This window comes from Anas acuta, chromosome 2, assembly GCF_963932015.1.
Source record: "Anas acuta chromosome 2, bAnaAcu1.1, whole genome shotgun sequence".
NCBI lineage: Eukaryota > Metazoa > Chordata > Aves > Anseriformes > Anatidae > Anas > Anas acuta.
The window spans coordinates 37,221,330-37,240,832 of record NC_088980.1 but is presented as its reverse complement, the minus strand read 5'-3'; the positions used below and the strand labels follow the sequence as shown (position 1 = coordinate 37,240,832).

The following is a 19,503-nucleotide window of genomic DNA, read 5'->3' as shown; positions in this document are numbered from 1 at the left end:
TAAGAGGATCAGAAGGTGGGACATAAATTTGGTACATCAACATAACGTTCAGTGCCACTGCTCTGTGCTACTGCTGGTGCCTTTTTTCCAAAGGCAGTATTCAAACAGTGGTCAGGCGGTCACAAAATGATCAATAATGCTTTACAAATGTTAAGCAGTGTTAACACAAGTGCCCCAGCAGAAATTCGGTTAAGGTAGTGACGTTGGGGTTTGACACAGTGCTTGTCCCTGTCCCTGCTGCAGTCAGTGGGAGATTTGATATTTGTTTCACAGATAGCAAAGGCTAAATGGTCCTTTGGTCCTTTTTTCCCCTCTAGGGAAAATGCCAGGTTTCTAATCAAGCAAATTATAGGATTGACATTAAATTCTGTAATGGCACTGGCCCTCTGTACACATGAAATTTCACCCCTTCTTTAAACAGGTCCTGTTTTTAAACTGGCACGTCTCCAGATTAATACAAACCAGTTATAAACTGATTTAGATGGACCCACTTGTTGTTGTTTTCTTTTACCCAAATTAAAATAAATGAGTTAAGTTCTGCTTCTGTTGATAACAGCATCTTTTGTGATGTAGACCTGTGTTTGAATTTGTGGTTAGTATCATCCAGGCTGCTCTCTGAGGCACTAAAAATGTTTCTGTTCCTATCTGGGGAAAGAACCAAAGAATTGTGGTTTTATGTTTATATATATATAATTTTTTTTTCTTTGTCGGAGTTTCCCTTTCAAAAATTTCCCAATGTGTAAAGAGCAACTATGTAGCACGTTTAAAATATAAAAAAGGTCAGGGAAATCACTGAAATTACTGTGGATCAACTGGTGTAAGCACTTCTATTGCCTTTTTTTTTTTTGATGTGGCACACAGTAGAGATGCATTTTCTCTGCTTTTTCCTCTTATTGTAGCATGGCACGGGCTTTTCCCCATTTGTTCTCTAGGCTGGCACATAAAATCAATGAATTGCAGCATTTATCTGATCTGGGCTATGCTGTGGGTGAGCCTGACAAAGCAGCAGCGTGTTCTTTCCATTCAGTTCACCTCTACTCCTGCTTTCTCCTGCACGTTGCCCTGTTACTGATTGTCAGGGTACCGAGGTTTGGTTTCTTGTCTGAGCCCGGGTTTGTGTTTTTTGGAATTTGAGCATTTCAAATACAGGAAACAAGAACTAGAGATGGATACCGGATGGCATAATTCATTCTGGCTGTAAAGGCAACTATAATTCTGCACTACTTAGACTCTAAATAGGGTGCCAAAAAATCAAATTATTTTTGTTTGTTGTTTGAAATCAAATTACTTTCGTTCATAGGTCAAAAATGCTAGGGCTTCATACTTTATTTATGACGTGAGCTAGCTTCCTCGTCGTTTTGTGGGAAGTTGGAAGGACAGCCTGTTTGCATCTGCTGATGCATCACTTTGCTTTTCTGCAGCTTCCATTGCCCAGTCGATGTAACGTTTCCTGTTACATTGGCTTTATTGAAAATAACGAGATGCTTGGTTCTCCCTTACGCAAGTGGGAAAATTGGAAATGTAGGTTTAAATAAAATGTTGTATTCTATATACTGCTGATTAGCTTATTTGGAAAGTGCAGACGTGTTCTCTTTTTGTAATATTTGTGCTAAACCATTAGGCTAATAGAGCTTAGAGTATCATCCCATCCTTATTTCCTCCTCTTGCTCTTCTGAGAACAAGAGCCTCAGAAGGAAAACATCAGGTTCAGGTATTCCTTAGAATGAACATATTTTCTTTGAGTGTGCCAAGACTGTAAAACATTGCTACAATAGCTGTGAAAGCTGTTCTCATCCAAATCACAGTGTGGGAGAGCCTGCTATGGGCTGACAAGCAGGCTTCCAGGACCAGTAACAAAACTACATATGTACTATCCTCACACCCTTAGGAGTTGCATACAAGTTAAATTTCTATAATTAGCTGCCCTGCAACCTGCTAAACAAATGTGGTGATGTGTGTATAGATTAGTGATAACAGATGAGCTGAATTTGTAATTCTTTCGATGACTTCTTAAAAATGTATTTGTAAAATAGCAACAGGGATTCAGGAACTTTAAGTGTGTTATGAGTGCAACATCAACCTTTCTGAGCAAAGTGGCGTGCTGATGTTCCTTGCAGACACACATCCATTTGATCAAGATACTGTAGGTAGTATTTTTATCTGGAGGTTATCCTCCCCATTTAGCAGTGAGCTTTAGTAAAGTCAGCATCTCACGTTCGTCAGGCTAAACCCCTGTAAAAACTGTTGTTTGTTTCCTGGAGAGCCCTGTTTAAGTTCCTGCCATCACAGCATTAAGGGTTAATTTAACAGGAAAAATAAAGCGGTGGTTTGAAAGAGGAAGTTCTTGTAGATCAGGTATCATCTGTAGGTTTGTATGTTCAGAACAGGACCACGTTAGCAGGAAGTAGATGATTCATTTAGAAAAAAAATAATTCTGGGTAGGGAAAATGCAGAAACGAGCTTCCTCTTAAAATATGTGGGTATATATTTAAATATACATCTATACAAAATTCTTCCCTATTCTGTTCCATCCCTTGTGGTTTCACAACGCAAAGATTCATGTAAAATACTGTATTTCACTTGCTCCTGAAAAGAAGCCTGAACTGTTTCACACAAGTTCATACAAAATTGAACCTCAGAGAATAATTAAGACACTTCAGCTCTCCAGAATTGCATGGTACGCACAGAAAGTGAAACTGTTTCTCCGTTCTTAAGCCATTTCTTTTTGAAATATTTATGCGTGTTTAGACTGTATGTTATACAAAGTGTGTGCATTACATGGAAAGCTTTCCTTTTCTGTTGGTGATTTTGATAAATGAACTCAGGCCTTTTCACAAGAGTCTGGCTCGCTGGATTTCAGGAGTGTGAGGCTGAGATCTCTGTTGGATGGTGTGTCCGTAGTGCTGAGTCTCTGCAATAGATTTCTCTTTCTGCTACATCTCAAACCTTCCTTGGTTAATTCCTGCTTTATCTGATCGTCACTACTAGCCCAGTGCTCTTTTCTTAGGACCTTTTGATTTTGATTCCTTCGTGTACTTTCTTTACCTAAAATGTAAAGGATTAGTAATACAGCCTCTTAGTTTTCATTCTTCTTCTTCACTCATCTCCCAGCTATTGTGTGGAGTTCTCTGTCTTCCCAAACGTGATGTACTAAAATAACTTTGCTTTTATGTACTCATTATGTGAAAGTTTGCCATTTGTGTCTGAATCCAAAATAGGAAAAACAACAACTGTTGTTCTGCTGGTGCATGTAACAGAGAGAATTAATAACCTTTTTCTTGTGTGAAAGTCACAGTCACGTGCCTAATACAGCAGAAGGTGTAACAGTCAGCCTGTGACTTCATAAGGTTGATGCTGAAACTTCGTGTGAGTAATGCAACCTCTGGTAATTCAGAATAAACTTTTTGAAGAATCCTTTATGCTTTGTGAAGAAATATTTAGGCATTTGCTTCCCTTTGTGTGTGTGCATGCATGTGTGCACTTCTGTATTATTGCAGTTTAGGCTGTGTAGGGAATTTCTCATCCTACTTCTGCGGAATTTAGCTTTTTATGGAAATGTAACGACAATTTCCTGTGGTAGTGGACAAATGTAGCAAAATGACACGCTAGCTCCCTTGAAAGGTGTTATTTTCTGTATTTCTATTTAGCTAAGACAGCTTGACAGTTAAAATCTAATCTTCTTTGACTTGTAGATTCAAGATGCAGCAAGTCAAGGCTTGAAATTTGTTGGAATTATACCTCAGTACCGTTCCCAAAAGAACTGTCTTGTCAGCTCCTCTTTGACACCCGCCAGTAACAACTCTGTGCAATCAAGAGATAATAAAAATGTTTCAAATTGCCCTGAGGATCAGGCTTCGCTGGATGGCGAGAAAATAGACGGCATTAATGGATGCAATACTCAAGCGCCAAGTGAGGAGAGTGCTGACCAATGTGCCACATCCAGGGAAGGCTGGAGGGGTGAAGGACAGGCTACTGAGGAGCCCAATTTCAAGTCTGTGAAGGGCAACGAAGAACAACCTGAGAGCCCGAGCGTCAGAGAAGCAACAGACACGCAGAATGGAGTTGCAGAGAACGAAGTGCCAGCACGAGGCTCAAAACCACTTACCGGCAGTGAGTATGGCAGTGACCTCTAATACTTAAAAGCCAAGTTTAAAATTGCCTCAATTATGTTCCCAGCTCCTTCGGGGCTGGGAACTGAGCGCTGTAAAAGCCAAGAACGGGTGCACCAACTGAACCACTTAACCCCATTTCAGCATTGTTAGGCGGTTCGCAATCACTGAGGGTAAGTCGGATGGCAAATGAAGAGCTGATATAGCCAGGTGCAACTGTGTTATGTCCTGTTCCTGTGCCTCAGTGGAAAGATTTATTTTAGTCCGCTGTTCAGCTGAACTGGTTGATTTCTGGATTTGTTGTGATAATCTGAGAACTCTGGTTATTTGGTATCTGGAAATCAGCAGTTATTTCTGTTAATGGTTCATGTTTGCTAATTCATAATAACGGTCCTTGTGGAAATGGTGTTCCTAATAATTTACCTTATGATTTTCATATTTTTGAAGGTTATTTTTCACAGACCACTTTTCTTTTTTCACTTCTTTTTTCTTTTCTTTTTTGTTCTTTCTTTTTCAATTTTTCTTTTCTCTTTTTTCTTTTCTTTATTCTCATCTCATCCCATCCCTTTTTCTTCTCTCTCTTTCCCCCCTTCTCTCTCCCCTTCTCCTGTTCTTTCTCTCCTCTGCTTTGATTTATATCTCTTCTGATATGCTTTCCAATTTTAGATGTCATTTTATATCATCTAAAAAAAAATAATCTCAGCTGAGGGCTCAAAGTTCCCTCCTTAAGGTGTTTGTTTCTCAGAGGTTAATTCAGTAGCAGAAGTTGTAGTTTAAAATAGGATGTAAACCAGAGTAATTTAGAAAATCAAAAATCATCAGAAAAAGATTCTTGTCCCCTTTTCACTTTAAATCTCTCTTTCCTATATTTGTCTACATCCTAGAAGAGATTGTGTGCACTTATTTCTATTACTTCTTTACTTACTTTCCTTACGAGTTATAAATCTACATAAGGAAATTCCATCTACATTCCTTTGAGCTGGTACTGTCCTTGACTTCAATTTATCGCTGTTCTTCATGTTTTACATAGATTCAGTCAAACAATCCTGGCCCTTTGGGGATTTTATAATGTAGGACTGAGAATGAATATGCATTCTTGGACTATTTGGACTTGGACTATTGTCTTGGTTTCCGTTGCATTGTCATGTAATTAGGTTTTTGTCACCAGATTTGGATCATTCTTCAGTAACCTCTCGCTATACGATCCTCAAATTTTGGGGGCAAGGCAGCAGCCAGGTTTGGTCAAAGCACTGCTATTATTTGAATAATTTCTGCTGTTTTATGCTAGATACTTACTCATTATAGAACCCCTTTGAGTTCTGTAGTTCTTCTTTCTCTTTTTATATATCCTGTCCTTGAGAGAGTTAACCTAGCAATTATCTTTTTGATGCTACTCTCCGCACTGAACTGTGGAAATTGTTTGCTGCAAGCAACCATGTTCTTAATATTTCTGCATAGTGGGAAGCTGACCACCTCAAATCTTCCCAGCCTTCTGTGTGAGACACCCTAGCTGAGTTTATTACAGCTTCTGATTTGCCAGATAAGAGGTTTTATTTAAAAAGATGTGGTTAGTTTCCTTATTTATCTTTCTTTCTCTGAGTGCCTTATTTATTTTTCATGTATTTTTACTGGTGAGTTATGCAAATACTTTCCAAGAGTAAAAGTCTGAGAAGGCACTTTTATATGACAGAAAATGAAATAGCTCCCCTCCAGTAGGATTTTCCCGAATCTATTGCCTATACAACATTGCTGACTTCTTTATTACTCTGGTATGGCTTTTTGTTATTACAGCACTCCCTCTTCCTCCCATGGAAAATGTATTTCAGTCTTTGGCACCAGTTCTCCATCCTTCCTTGGGAACATGAAGGTAGAAAGTACCAGGTGTTTTTTTTCCCGGTTACCCTACTTATTCCATAGGAAGTGATCACTCTTGAACTCCTTCTTCCCTACATTAAACTTTGTGGGGGGGAGTGATATTTACAATTTGTGGGATCTTAATTTTGTCCTTTCATTTAAGTTGTGTACTCTTTAAGAGTTATTTTTATGCTGCTTCATATTTTTTTTCTGAATATTTTGTAATGCTCATTTAATTGCCTTTTGGTTAAAGGGCTCTGAAAACACCAATGATAATTATTTTTGAACAAGGCACAAATATTCCAATGCTGTGTCCCAAAGTGCCGTGTTATTTACAACCAAACTGGAGGTGTATTTGTCCATGCCTGAGCAGCCAGGCTGCCTGGGGGAAACTTTTGTCAGTAGTGACCGGAACAGTGGGAAGGACTGGTGTAGCAATGGTTGCAAAACCAAGTCAACCACTGAAAGACTCCCACACGTTTTAAACGCGTGTTGTCAACAGCCCAGTGTCAAATCCAAATTATCATCTCCCTATGGGTTTCCAGTTCCATGATTTACTGTTGTTAGTAAAATGTCTTCTTATACACCAAAAGATCTCAATTTCCAACATGAGTTTGTTTTAGGGGTCAGAATCCAACTGATTGCAGAACTTCTATGTGTATGCTCTTTTGAGGTAGGATTTCCATCGTTTTGTTCTTTCTAAGCAGTTGGCAAACAGCAAGAGGAGCCATGTTAATTATTTCTTTTAATTCTATTTTAATCACGGTTCATGTCTGAGATCTTCAGGTCTCCTTCTCATGTTTGGTTATATAGTGAGCTTCCTGCTTCCAAGTGCTGCCAGCATCTCCTTTCTGATATTATTTTCATTTACACACTTCATGCTCAGAGACGTTTCTGTTAGAGAGCAATCTTAGCATTTCTCTTGACATTTCTTTCTTTATTTTAATATTTGAGATTAGAATATAATAACTTGGAAAAAAAAGAGGAGCTTGTTGAATGAATGGATTTCACTTGACGTTTTTGCCCTTTTTATTTATTTAGAGGGATTTTTTTGGCTCTTGCAAGTCAATAGTCAATCTGCACTTAAATTTACTTCCAACCTCAGAGCTGTGAAAGCTCAACTTTGCTGTCAACGGTGACTTTTTTTCAGTTGTAAGAGGAGATATGGAACAGAGTCTAGAAAATGTTCTCATTTTTGAGCCCGTTCACAATTCTACTTTCAAGATTCATTTGCTGTTGTGTCAATGTCTCGCCTTGGCTCAGACCCAGAGTAAATCAACTAACCAGCTAGCATTGTCTCTCTATTTATGATTCATTGTGTTTTCTTTAGATGAGCCTACTGCTTGCTGGTTCCGTGCCATAGCATTATCAAAAACAAGTTATTTAATGCTTCATTTTAATGGCCATGATCTGTGTAATGCAGTTGCTCCTAAATCTGCAAGATTTCATATTTGAACCAACCTCTTTTAAGAGTGCATTCAGTAGGCAAAAAGAAGTCAAAAAATGTGCCTTAAGTTTTAGTGATATTGTGACTTGTATGGTACTTAATGCAGTTTGTGGAGCTTCTTAGGGTTTGTATCTTGATTTATACTGGTAACCGTAGTGGGGGGACTGTCCATTAGTACACAACTATGGTTACCTGAAAATGTGTTATTATCAATAGTGAATCCATTGTTAGTAACAAATAGTGTAACGGCAATCAAAGTACTGGGTTGCATTTGGGGTTCCTCCTGTGTTGGACACTGCAGAATTGTAATAAGGAGAAAAACATGTCCCAAAGTATTTGCAATTGCACCGTATAGTCAGACGAGGCCAAACAGTGGGTTCTGCATTGTTTTAGCTGACATACCATAATGTGGTTGTTGTCTTACTCCATTTTTTACTTTCTGTTAGAGACAGAGATCTTCGCGCTCTTCAACAAGCCTAAAACCCCCCAGAAATGCAGCCAGTATTACACGGTGACCATCCCTATGAGGATCTCCAGGAACGGGCAGACTGTCAACAGCTTAGAAGCAAATTGGCTGGAGCACATGACAGATCACTTCAGGAAAGGAGGCTCCTTGGTAAACGCCATCTTCAGCCTGGGAATGGTAAATGGTATGGAAATTACAGAAAGCATTATGTTGTGATTGTTTTCCTTTCCCCTCTAATAGAGGTCATTATCTTTGAAGAGAAGACATTTGGGAGGTGCTTTTAATATAGGCTTGGGGCATATTTGTTTTAAATCATCCTATTTCAGTGAAGTGGAATGAAAGCACAGGAAATATTTTGGCATCTGAATAAGGAAAGCTGAGATCATGTATTTTATAAACATAATAGAGATTCTGTAACTGCAGAAATACACAGACTTAATCAACAGTACCAAGTAAAATGAATTAAATTACTAAGATTGTAAAGCAGATGACATAAATGGAAGTGTCTTTCCTCTTAGCTCTCTGGCCACACGCTGTGCCTGGGTCTGATGCTAGGGCAGTATAAGGACCTATAAGGACCCTCTAGTCTTATCTGGCCAGTATCTGGCTTGTTACTCCCAGTTCTTGCAGAGGATATTTTCACATTTATGGAACAATATTTTTATAAAAAATGTCTGTGCTTCTCGTTTCATCCTAGTGATACAAGTTTCATGTGTGTGATGAGTCAATGATGGTATTATTAAGATGAAAAGACTGAAAACCAGATTTTTGCATGCTGTGAAAATGTAGCAGTGAATTCAACTTCATACTGTATGCAGCCAATCTGTACTACACTCCTGGCCACCGGGGTGTCCCTGCAGACAAGCCTGTTGCACAAAGAAAGGTTTTGGTGCATAATAGGGATCTTGGAGACATGACCATGGGGACAAATCAAGGGAAGTACTTGAACATCGAAATGTTGAACTTGCAGCCAAATTAGATTTACTGGAAAATTATGTGACTAGTATACTGCCCAGTTAAAATGCTTATGGCTGAATGCTGTGAATGCTATGAACCTTTCACCTAATTTTGGTTTGTTTTGCATTCTTCAAAAGGGATGTGGTAACCCATAGATTGGGCCCTGCTACTAAGTTCCATGGGTTTGTGCCACAAAATTATAGGAGAACTGCTTCGAGAGCATCTTCTTCCCATTTTGCTGCCAGTCAGAATTCCAGGGCCTGTGATAAAACACACTGATATTAGTTGGTTCTGGTAAAAGTCAATTGGGAAATTAATAAGCAATCCTATTTTTTTGTTTTGTTTTGTTTTGTGGCAAGTAGCAAAAAAAAAAGAAGGGCTAAAGTTCATTCGATGGAATGCTTTCGTACAGCTTCCTGGCAAGCCTAATTGTTAGTTAACTTATTTAAAGCCATGGTCATTTATTTTATGTGTATAAATTGCAACTCATCAAGGCAAAACTAATTGGCTGTATCAGGCTCAGTGTTTTCTTTAACAAAATCTGCTTATCAATGTACTCTAAAATGCTTTAAACACAGCATTTTTCTGTTATTTAAACTTATAAAGTTCATTTATATAACAGCTCTGAGAGAAGTTCATGTACTCGGACACCCCAGTGAGGAGTGCTGGATAACTGCCTACAGACATAGATAAAGTAAGCTTGAAGATGACATGAAAGTTTCTATGCAAACAGGACAATGAATTATATGAAAGTGGACAGATTCATGCTTAATTTAGATTAGAGACTGAAGATGAGCAATTAATAAACATTTTTTCCTTTAGCGTCTTCCAGTTTCAGGAAGAACAGTTTTAGTAGCCAGGAAGCTCAGAGTTAAGGCTTTTAAAAGGGTATCAGTTAAAACTCTTGCATTAACACGCTGTGACTATGCCCGTGCTATTAGAAGGATATTTGCTAGGAACATCTGTAAGTCACTCTCAGTTGCAGTTAAGTGTTTGTGATTTAAATCCTAACATTTTCCTATGCTGCAGAGCAGTGGAACAGATTTTTCAGTCTTACACCAACCAGGGTAGAAAGGCAGAAGAAAGAGGAGGCTGAGGGCTTCTTGTCTTTTTTCTAGTCTTTTAAGGCAGCCTATCCATCTCCTCACAGTTGATCTCTGTATTCACTGATTAATCCCTTTGCAAATCAAGGTAATATTAGCATACTTTATCTAATTGCTTATATACATTTCTTTGTTCTGGGAACTGGTTTTCTCTTTGCCTTAAAGTACAAATTCATTATTTTGCTTATTAGACTTAAAAGCAGAGTTATTATCTTCTTCCCCCTTGTCCTTGGAATGCCCACTGAAGTAAAGATTTGCAGATTATCAGCAGACATAATTTGTTTCTTCCTTCTGCCAACAGTTTAATAATTTGTATTTAAAAGAATTTTAAAGTTCACTGATAGCAACTGTTTATTTTTGCTTATCATGCCATATAATAATAAACAGAGATACAACACACTTGCAAATTACAAAATGTAAACCATGGAGTGTTACACCATACATTAAATGTTTTCAGACTTTGCTAGTAAGTTAGAAACAGCAGCATAAATTATTTAAATTTGGAGTTGTTACTACTTGCTGTTAACTTCATCCAACTCATGTCATTGCTAATGCTGCCTGTAATCCCAGGCGTAACTGATGCTGGCAAATGTGAAGTGATCTGAAGTGATCTGAAGTGATTTTAGGACTTTACCCATTCCCTCTTCTAGTGAGAAGTAAAGACCATAGCAGCCAGGTACAAATGAATACCACTGAAAATGGAAAAGAGGTAACAGGAAGGATCTGTTTCTTTCCTTTAACAGTAAGTTTTCAGTCAGCACTGTAAGAGTAGGTGAGGATGAGAAGAGAGGAAGAATCAAAGCTATGTTTTCATGCATTAACAGAGTAATTACTAGCTTGATCATTTTTAGTTGTTTTGAACTACAGTTCTTTAAATACTGGGCATTCTTGTATTTGTTTTACCGTTGTCTGTAAATTTCCTGGCTTTCAAGCTTAGAAAAAGCCAGCCAACCGGCCATAAAACATTGACAGGGCTTAAACAAAATATGAGTCGGTTGGAGGAGGAAAGTAGTCAGGTTTTTAGAGGAGCAAGTTGATTGTCTCTGTTATATTTGCGCTGCTGCTGACAGAGATGAACCAGTGATGCATTTGGCCAATTATTTTCACCTTATCCACTGAAGTGGCTGGAATTTTTATCATCCATATGGAATTATTTTTTCTGCTCATAGTGAAGGTGAAAAGGTTCAAGGGAGGGGAGGAATATAAATTTGAAGCAAAGGCCAACATTCAGATCACATTGCACATAGAAGCATAGAACCAGATAGCTGGTTTTCATCTCTGAGAGCACCAGCAGCCTAAAGGTTAGTTTCCTAGATGAGGGAGATTTGTAGTTCAAAGACAACACAGTGAAAATTGTTGCATGCTAGAAAAGCTGTCATAGCAAAGAAAGAATTTTTTTACCGTATACCTCTTGTAAATCAGAAGCCAGAACATCAAAATAGCTTTTTGTCAACAGAGCTACATCAAATATTTATACAACCAGTGAAAATAGCTTTTTGTGCACAGTGGGATACCTTAATGAAAATGCAGTGGCAATAGAACATTTTCAGAGGAGGGACAATGATTGTAACCTCTGTGTTCTGAGCCTTTTCTTTAAGGAAGTGTGAAGTTATGTCGGTTCAAGAGTAGAGACTGGGAAATGATGGCATAAACAGCAATGTCAGTAGCTTGTTTTATTGGCATTACTTATTGCCCTATTGCAAGTGAATTAATATTTGGTATTATTAAAGACCTTGTTAATGCAGGCTAAGTTCCAGGAAATAATATTGTTAAGCAAGGCTTTACCAAAAGAGTATATAACCACACCAGAATCAATGAATACTTATTTGTGAGAAACAGTGGAAACTGGAAAGACCGACTCACCATCTAAAGCTTCGGATGGCTGATCTTTGTAGGCTGGTTAGGTAAGATTCAGCCAAATAAATGTTGGAATGTGCCATGCAGGTGTCTGCATGAGTTATCACCCAAAATTGTCACTCTAATTGGTGTAAAATAGGCCTAGGCCAAGACAGTCTGTGTTGTGATTCACCTTGTCCCACATCAGACATAGAAGAGATGGGTGGGTACTCTGAGGTACATGATGTAATGACAGAAGACCTAGGAAAGGCTGAGATACCTAGCGCCTCCTTTGCTAGGCCACAGAGCTTAGGGGCAGGGTTCAGGGAGGTGCAGGAAAGCAGCAGTGGATGAAGATCGAGACGGGTTGCTTGAGTTCTGAGACCAGATGGTCTGCATCCAAGGTGCTGGGAGAGCTGGTGGTGTTTTGAGGTCACTCTTATTCATCTCTGAAAGGTCCTGCAGATCAGGGCAGGTCCCCAACACCTGGGAAAGGCAGAGGTTGCGCCCGTCTTCAAAAAAGACCAAAAAGACAATCCAGCCTCACTTCTTTTCACTGGAAAAATCGCTGAGTTGCCTTGAAACACATTTCTGGAGACATGAAGGAGAGGAAAGTCATTGTGAAGAGTCAGCAGGGATTTAGCAGCAGCCTGTATGGGAAGCCAACTGGACAGTTACAAACAGCTGGTTGCACGGCGGGGCTCGGGGTAATAATTACAGGTCGTGCTTTGAGTACCACAGAGATCTGTCCGGGGATCTGCTGTGTCCAACAGCGCTAGCAGAGCTGCAGAGGAGGCGAGGGTGGGTGCTTCTGCCAGGTTTACGGACGATCCCGTGCTCAGGGTGCGGTTGATGTACGTCAGGGTTGGGCTGCTCTTCGGAGGGACCTGGGCAGGCTGGAAGAACAGCCCAGCAGGAGCTGCTGGAAATTCAATGAGGACAAATCTCCTGCCTCTGGGCAGGGAGAGCTCCTTGCACACACGCAGGCTGGAGACTGCCTGGCGAGGCAGCAGCTCTGGTGAAAGGGCCCTGGGCGGTGTTAGTAGGTGGCAAGCTGAGCATGAGTGGCTGGAGCACGTGTCCTGTGAGGGAAGACTGAAGGAGATGGCTTTGTTCACTCTGGAAAAGGGTCAAATTTGGGGGTCCTAACAGTGCCTGCTAGTGCACGAGGAGAATATTAAGAAGACAGATAACCCAAATAGATGCACCATTGGCTGAGGTGCATGGTTGGAGGATGAGAAAGAATGTGTGTAAATTGAAACAAGCCACGTCCTAGCTGGATGTAAGGAAAAACTTTTTCATCATAAGAACAGTCAGACTTTGGAAGAGGCTGCCTGGGAAGTTATATGGTCTCCATCCTTGAAGGTTTTCAAGATACAACTGGGTAAAGCCCTGAGCAACTGGGTTTGCTCCTGCTTTGAACAGGAGATTGAACTGGAGACATCCTGAGGTCCCCATCCAGCTCAGTTACTCTGTGAACCTATGAAGCTGGGTACTGAATGAAGTAATGCTTATTTCTCTGCATCAGTTGTAAAAGAGAGACTTGGGTGGCTAATTCAACTGTAGACATCCATGCCATAAATATGTAATGCCAAGTGATGCAAATCTCACCTATAGAACATAGTTTGTAGCCTAAGTTGCTGCAGACTTTGTAGGATCTGTGGGATAAAGGTATTGCAGGGAGACTCAGTGCCTCTCTTTGCAGATCAATGGATTTTAGGGTGGACAGGGTGTAGCCTGCGACCACAATCCCTGTACACCCAACAAGGAAGTGGAGTCAACTTTGTCTGCTCCCTGTAGGGTCTCACGAGCTCGGCTGTTAGTTTCTAAAGCGTTGCCTATGTGCCGTAACGCTCACGTGTGTGGGAGCTGCGAGCTGTGCAAGTGGGACGCGCAGCGGAGCGGAGCACGGTGGATGATTTATGAGAGCGTAAACACACGCATGCTGATTGTGTTGTGATCGCTTACTAATTGGCTAAGCAAATGTGTGGGCAGAGCTCAGGCTGCAGTTGTGCCAACAGTGTGACATTGAATTTCATGAACAGGACTCGCTGTGGAGAGGCGAGAGCACTGCTAGCGTATCAAGCTTCCCTTACAAGACTCCGATGTCTGTGTGCAGTGGTTGCATGGGATTCTGCTTTCAGCCCTAGGTGCTGTCCTGCGAACCCCACTTTAGAAAAGCAAAGGGTTATTTGTATGCTGTGCATCCTAAAATAGATCTGGGCGTGGGCTGGGGTGTTGGGATGCAATGTATGGCACAGAAGCTGGGTTGGTTCCCACTTTGAAATGTAGGACCTAACAAAATGCCATTTCTGTATAAAATATGGTAATCGAGGCTTGTGCCTGTTTGGATATGACAAGCTCGTTCTCCCCATGTTTTCCAGCCTGTAACCCAGCTATTTTAGAGACATTACCTGCTATTTCACAGCAAAAATGAATGTTCACCTCACTGAGATAAGAAATCTACCTAATCCACATAGTCCCAAAGAGAGTGGGAATTATTAAAAGGTTTACAACTTTCCTCCTCCTCAACAGAAATAAATGATTAATCTGGTTTTGTGTTATCTATGAGTATTTGCATCTGCTCATTTGTAACTGAATGACTGGATTGAAACTTCAGCAAAAAAAAGAGCAGTGGACCATGCATGTCGAAGCAAGGGGCCGTGCAGATGCTTTACACCTGCAACAACAGTCTTGCCACATATATTTCTAGACAGGAGCCTTCAAGCACAGGAGTCTATTTTTTTATGGGCTTTGCATTTCTGAATAATAAACTGAGTATAGGTTATATGAAGTGTTGGCTAGGAGTCGTGTTGACAAGGGTAAGAAGCCTTTTAATCCTCTTCACTCCTCCTTTGTGAAAATTGATGATGAGTTTGATATGTGTTGTCTTACCTACAAGTCAGTTTGAGGGTCTATCAGTTTGGCATGTGTGCTGCAAGGAACACTGTTTTCCTAAAAATGCAAAGAAACTATTGTGTAAAATACAACACTCAGGCCGGGGATGAGCAAGGTCTTTATAATCAGTTGTACAGGGTAAATGTGTTATTTAAACCAGGAAGGCAGGCTGAGGAACATGCTTGTGACAATGTGACAGGAGTTCTCTCTGTTGATAAAGAGCACAATACTGTTTATGTACTGTTTGTTAGAAAAGCCTATTATTTCATCATTTATCTTACTTTAGCAAGGAAAGGTAAGCCAGTTTTTCCAATTAGTTGGAGTCTATTGTGTCACGAAGCTGATAAAAAATGAGGGCTTGCCTATGGGAGTGGCTGCTGATAACCAAGTATACAGCTAGGTTCAAGGAGAAAGCGGTGCTGAAGTAACTTGGATAGTATGTGGAGTCTGAAAAAGGGCTGAACATGCTGGGAATACAAATGAGAGTAGAGAGCCACTAAGCCAGATGGTCCAAATGCCTTTACAAATTGATGAAATAGTTATGAATGTATCTTTTCTTTCACAGCATTCAGATATGCCAGATCATCCTTTGTCCGTGTAGATCATGGTAACCGCGGTGCCTGATCCATGGATAGGGTTTGGACTTGGGAGGTTGCATGCATGATGTTAATATTATCAGAGTACCTACAAAAGCCTTTGAGAAGTTGATGCAACATAATGCATGGTCTTCAGCCTGCAGATGGATGTATAACTTCATTTAGGTAGTGCAGAACTGAGGGCTGAACTCATTGTGCCTGCTCAGAATGCAAGAGCTGTGTCTTTTGATGACAGACTCTGGAGTAACAGAGTGGACGGTGGTGGCTGCTCTTAAAAACTGCTAGAGATCTCCGTTTCATTCATTTAATATAGCTGGGCTTTCAGATGAAGGTCTACGCACTTCTCTTATTAACATGCCTGGAGCAACATGCTGTTAATGAATTCAAATGCCTCGTTACACGTGGGTTGTCTTCTGTAGAGCTTACTTGTAACCCTGCGTTTTCACAGATTCCTTTCATGGAACAACGGATGGAGTGTTTCTCTTTGAAGATGTTGCTGTGGAAGACGGTAAAACCATGCAGGGCTATGATGCTATTGTTGTAGAACAGTGGACTGTACTGAAGGTACGTGTGCAGTTTTTCTTTGATTTTCTTTTTTTTTTTGATAAATCAAATCACTGCATAGAGGCGGACTTACGTATTTACCTGTCCTTCAGCAGTAGCATACAGGTGACGGAGGTACAGGGATCAGCATTAATAATGTCAGCTAACCACACTCTGGTTTTGAACAGTGCTCTTTTGATTTTCATAGAATCATTACGGTTGGAAAAGCCCTCCAAGATCACCTAATCCAACCATCCCTCTACCACCACTGTCATCCACTGAGCCATGTCCCTGCCACCACATCCAGCCTCTCCTTGAACACCCCCAGGGACGGTGACTCTACCACTCCCTGGGCAACCCGTCCCAGTGCCTGACTGCTCTTTCTGAGCAGAAATGTCTCCTCATTTCCAACCTAAACCTCCCCTGGCACAACTTAAGGCCATTCCCTCTTGTCCTAAACTTTTTTGACATTTGATACTGTTTTGATCCTTTCCATACTTTATTGGGTGAGTGGGAAGAGGGGGCAACGTGGGTGGTGGTGAGCAATGAAACTCAGGGCTGTCTGTCCCAAAAATACAGGTGTTTGTTAGATGAATTGTAGACTATCTCCATTGGTTGCAAGGGGAATATGACCATGAGGGTCAGTGTAGTATTGCAGTTAAAAAGGCTGTGGCCCTTTACATAGACTTACATGCAGTAGGAGTGCAGAAATTATCACATTTGCTTCTGTCTGACCTCCTTCATATGCTGAAAAAAATGTATGTTCTGGGTAGATCCCTGAAAACAAACTGTACATATCATAGGTGGACTTTTTATTGATCTAAATGCACACTCAGATCAGTAAAACCACCGTTCAGATCAATCAATACAGATCTTCCACAGCAAGTTTGGTATGCAGGTAGGTATTTAAAAAACTGGGCTTAAAATACTTCACAAAAAGAAGCAAAAAGATCACAGGGGTAAAGAAGAAATTGTTGGCTAGCTTTCAGATTTTTTTTTTTTGATTTATTGTTAAATTACTCTGGTCTGCCAGAAATATATTTTAGGTATCTATAAAGGCGATGCTTGATCTTCCAGCTTAGAATATATCCTAAATGGTGTGAAATCCTAAGAGAGACTTAAGCAAGGCAAATACATGCCAAAAGTATGGATTACTAAAAGTAACGAAAATTGGGACAGATGCTAGACGAAATGTGTGAAATTCCAAGAGGCTAGGGTTAAGAGTTTGGTTATTAGATGATGACTTTGTAGTGTAGCAAGGAATGGCTGTATAATAATGGCTAGAAACTTTTTGAAGAACAGTGTAATGTGTTAACAGCAGTTTTTCTTGTGCTAATGTGTATCTAAAAAAATGAGAGCCCTCATATGGCACTAGTGAAGGGCCAGGTGAAAACAAGCAAAAAGAAATTAATTTAGGTCATTCTTTATGCAGCAGAAGGTAGATCTGTGGATCACATTTCTGGAGAATGCTATGGCTTCAAAAATTTAGATGGGTTTGGATAGAGAAAGTCATCTCTTCCACAGTTTCTGTCTTCTCTATCGCTATCTATGCATCTGTACAAGCATTTTAGTCCAGATTAGGTGTGCGTTTTGGAAGGGAACCCCCCCCAGGTCCTCTCCACTTACTGTGCCTCACCTCACCAACTGGTTTCAGTAGAAACTAAACCATGTGCTGTGCTGAGGGAATATTTGGGGCAGGTATCCTACGTGCTTGCCCTGATATTACTCTCCCGTAGGTGTCCTGTAGAGCCACACTGGAGGCAGCTTTCGGAGTTAAATGGGTTCTTGGTCTGAATCAGTTTGGCTTTTCTCAGACAACCACCTCTGTGAGGCTCAGAAGGATATTGCAATGGAGTTACACACGATGCTCCCTACACACCTTGTAGTTTGCTCTTGGTGAACATAAGAAAGTTTGCCTCATGCTACGTGAGAAGGACAGCATCTGATAAAGGGAACCTTGTGATGGCAGGGACTGAAACTAGGGTACAGTTGAGGAGTATCTTCTGGCAGGGCCCCTTAAAGTATCAGAGCCCTGGAAGATAGAGCATCATTTGCCCTAATCGTAGTAGCAGTGCGTTTCTCCTGGTTAGCTGTCCCGGGCTGGAGGCACAGCTGGTCAACAGATTAGGGAACCAGCCAACGAAACCCATCTGGTGTGTCCAGAGATGCTGTAGTGCTGCATACCGTGTCTGTGGGAGGGCTGATGTGGAGGATCTCGTGTTCCAGACGCAAGATTTGGGAGGTCTGTGTGCAGTTTCAGAAGCTGGCTGGCAGCATGTGCACAACTTGCTGGTGTGATCAGATTGTTCTCTGCTGTAATTTGAAATCTGGATGCTGGCAGTTTCCTGGCAATTCTGCTCTTCTGAGATACGGTGCCCCTCTTCTGGGGACATGATGGGTGCATTACATGCCGATCTGAAAGTGGAGGGAAAAAAGCCTGCTGAAGGAGGCTGAGGTGTGGAGGAACTCTTGGAAAGGTTCTCCCCAGACAGAGACAGAGCAGAGCTGACCACCTCTGTTTTCTTCCCCTGAGATTTAAGTAATTTCCTGGGTATTTCATGTTTTGTGCTTTCTGAGATAGCAGGCACAGATAAGTAAAGTTACCAAATGCATGAAAGAAGTAGTGGAAGCCAGAAGAATCTGTAGGCACTTGCCCAGTGTCCTGACCAGAAGACCAGCTGCCTCTCTGCTAAATCCTGTTGGAATTCACCCTTATTTGCTGTAAGCATGGACTAATGAAGGGGCAGAGGGAGGGACTGTAACATGGGAGGAAGGAGACAGAGTTTGGTAGCCAGTAAATGCTTTATTTCTATTATGGGTGGTTCAAAATATTATCAGAGAGAGTATTGGAGCAGTGAAATGCCTTGTTATTGTGGAATTTCTTATTTTTTGATATAAGTTTAGCTGTGATTTAGATTAACCTTTCCGTTTGTTATTTTTGTATATACCAAGGCAGCAGCAGAGGCAGTGATGGACAGCATGACATGAATGTGTGTAATGGATCCTAGTTTTAAATTTGCATCAGATATGATTGTCTGGATGAGCTGTGAACTTGTTCAGATGTGGTCTGAACTGTGCGAATTCATTGTGCTGTAGCCCAATTAAGAAGAAACAAATGAATAGAATCCCAGCCACAACAAAAGAAAGCTGTTTAAGACAGGAAGACATACAGCAAGCACGATGCCCTCAGTAATAATATATATATATATATATATATATATATATATATATATCTGGAGAGAACCTTTCTCACTGAAAAGGTAAAGTTTTGCTGTTTAATCATAAAGGCAAAAGAGAGGGGCTGGCACACCTCTTAGCAGGGAAAGTGCTGCCTTTTTAATTGCTAAGGCTAATAGAAAAAACAAGCTGAACAGTGTGATGCACTGGGTCTGTGTGTAAAATGTCAGTTTGCAGAGGATGTAAAGCTTGCAGCTGTCACAGTATGTGGTCCCGCCAAGCAGCAGACAGGATGTAATAGCTCTGAGTAATTTAACTCTTTCTTCTCAAGCTAAGTAGAGCTGTGACATCCTCTGTGACTGACCAGAGGACTTCTAATGACAAAATGCTGCTCGCATCCCTGTCATTTTAACTGTAGAAATGTCAGGGCATGTTATTTCCACTGCAGTCTCTGAGATCTAGCCCTAAAACTTGCATGATGGTTTTAATTCTGCTTGTGTGGGCAAATGTGTGGAGA

General features: G+C 40.7%; 1 protein-coding gene across 1 annotated transcript in view; it reads left to right on the top strand.

Annotated features, from left to right (window-relative positions):
• The window catches only part of RFTN1 (raftlin, lipid raft linker 1), a 92,471-nt gene that overhangs the window by 59,357 nt on the left and 13,611 nt on the right, over positions 1-19,503 (top strand). Inside the window, exons 5-7 of the mRNA XM_068674306.1 lie at positions 3,693-4,110; positions 7,857-8,060; positions 15,715-15,830. Of these exons, the coding sequence (XP_068530407.1) occupies positions 3,693-4,110; positions 7,857-8,060; positions 15,715-15,830 (738 nt within the window). The remainder of the gene's footprint in view (positions 1-3,692; positions 4,111-7,856; positions 8,061-15,714; positions 15,831-19,503) is intronic.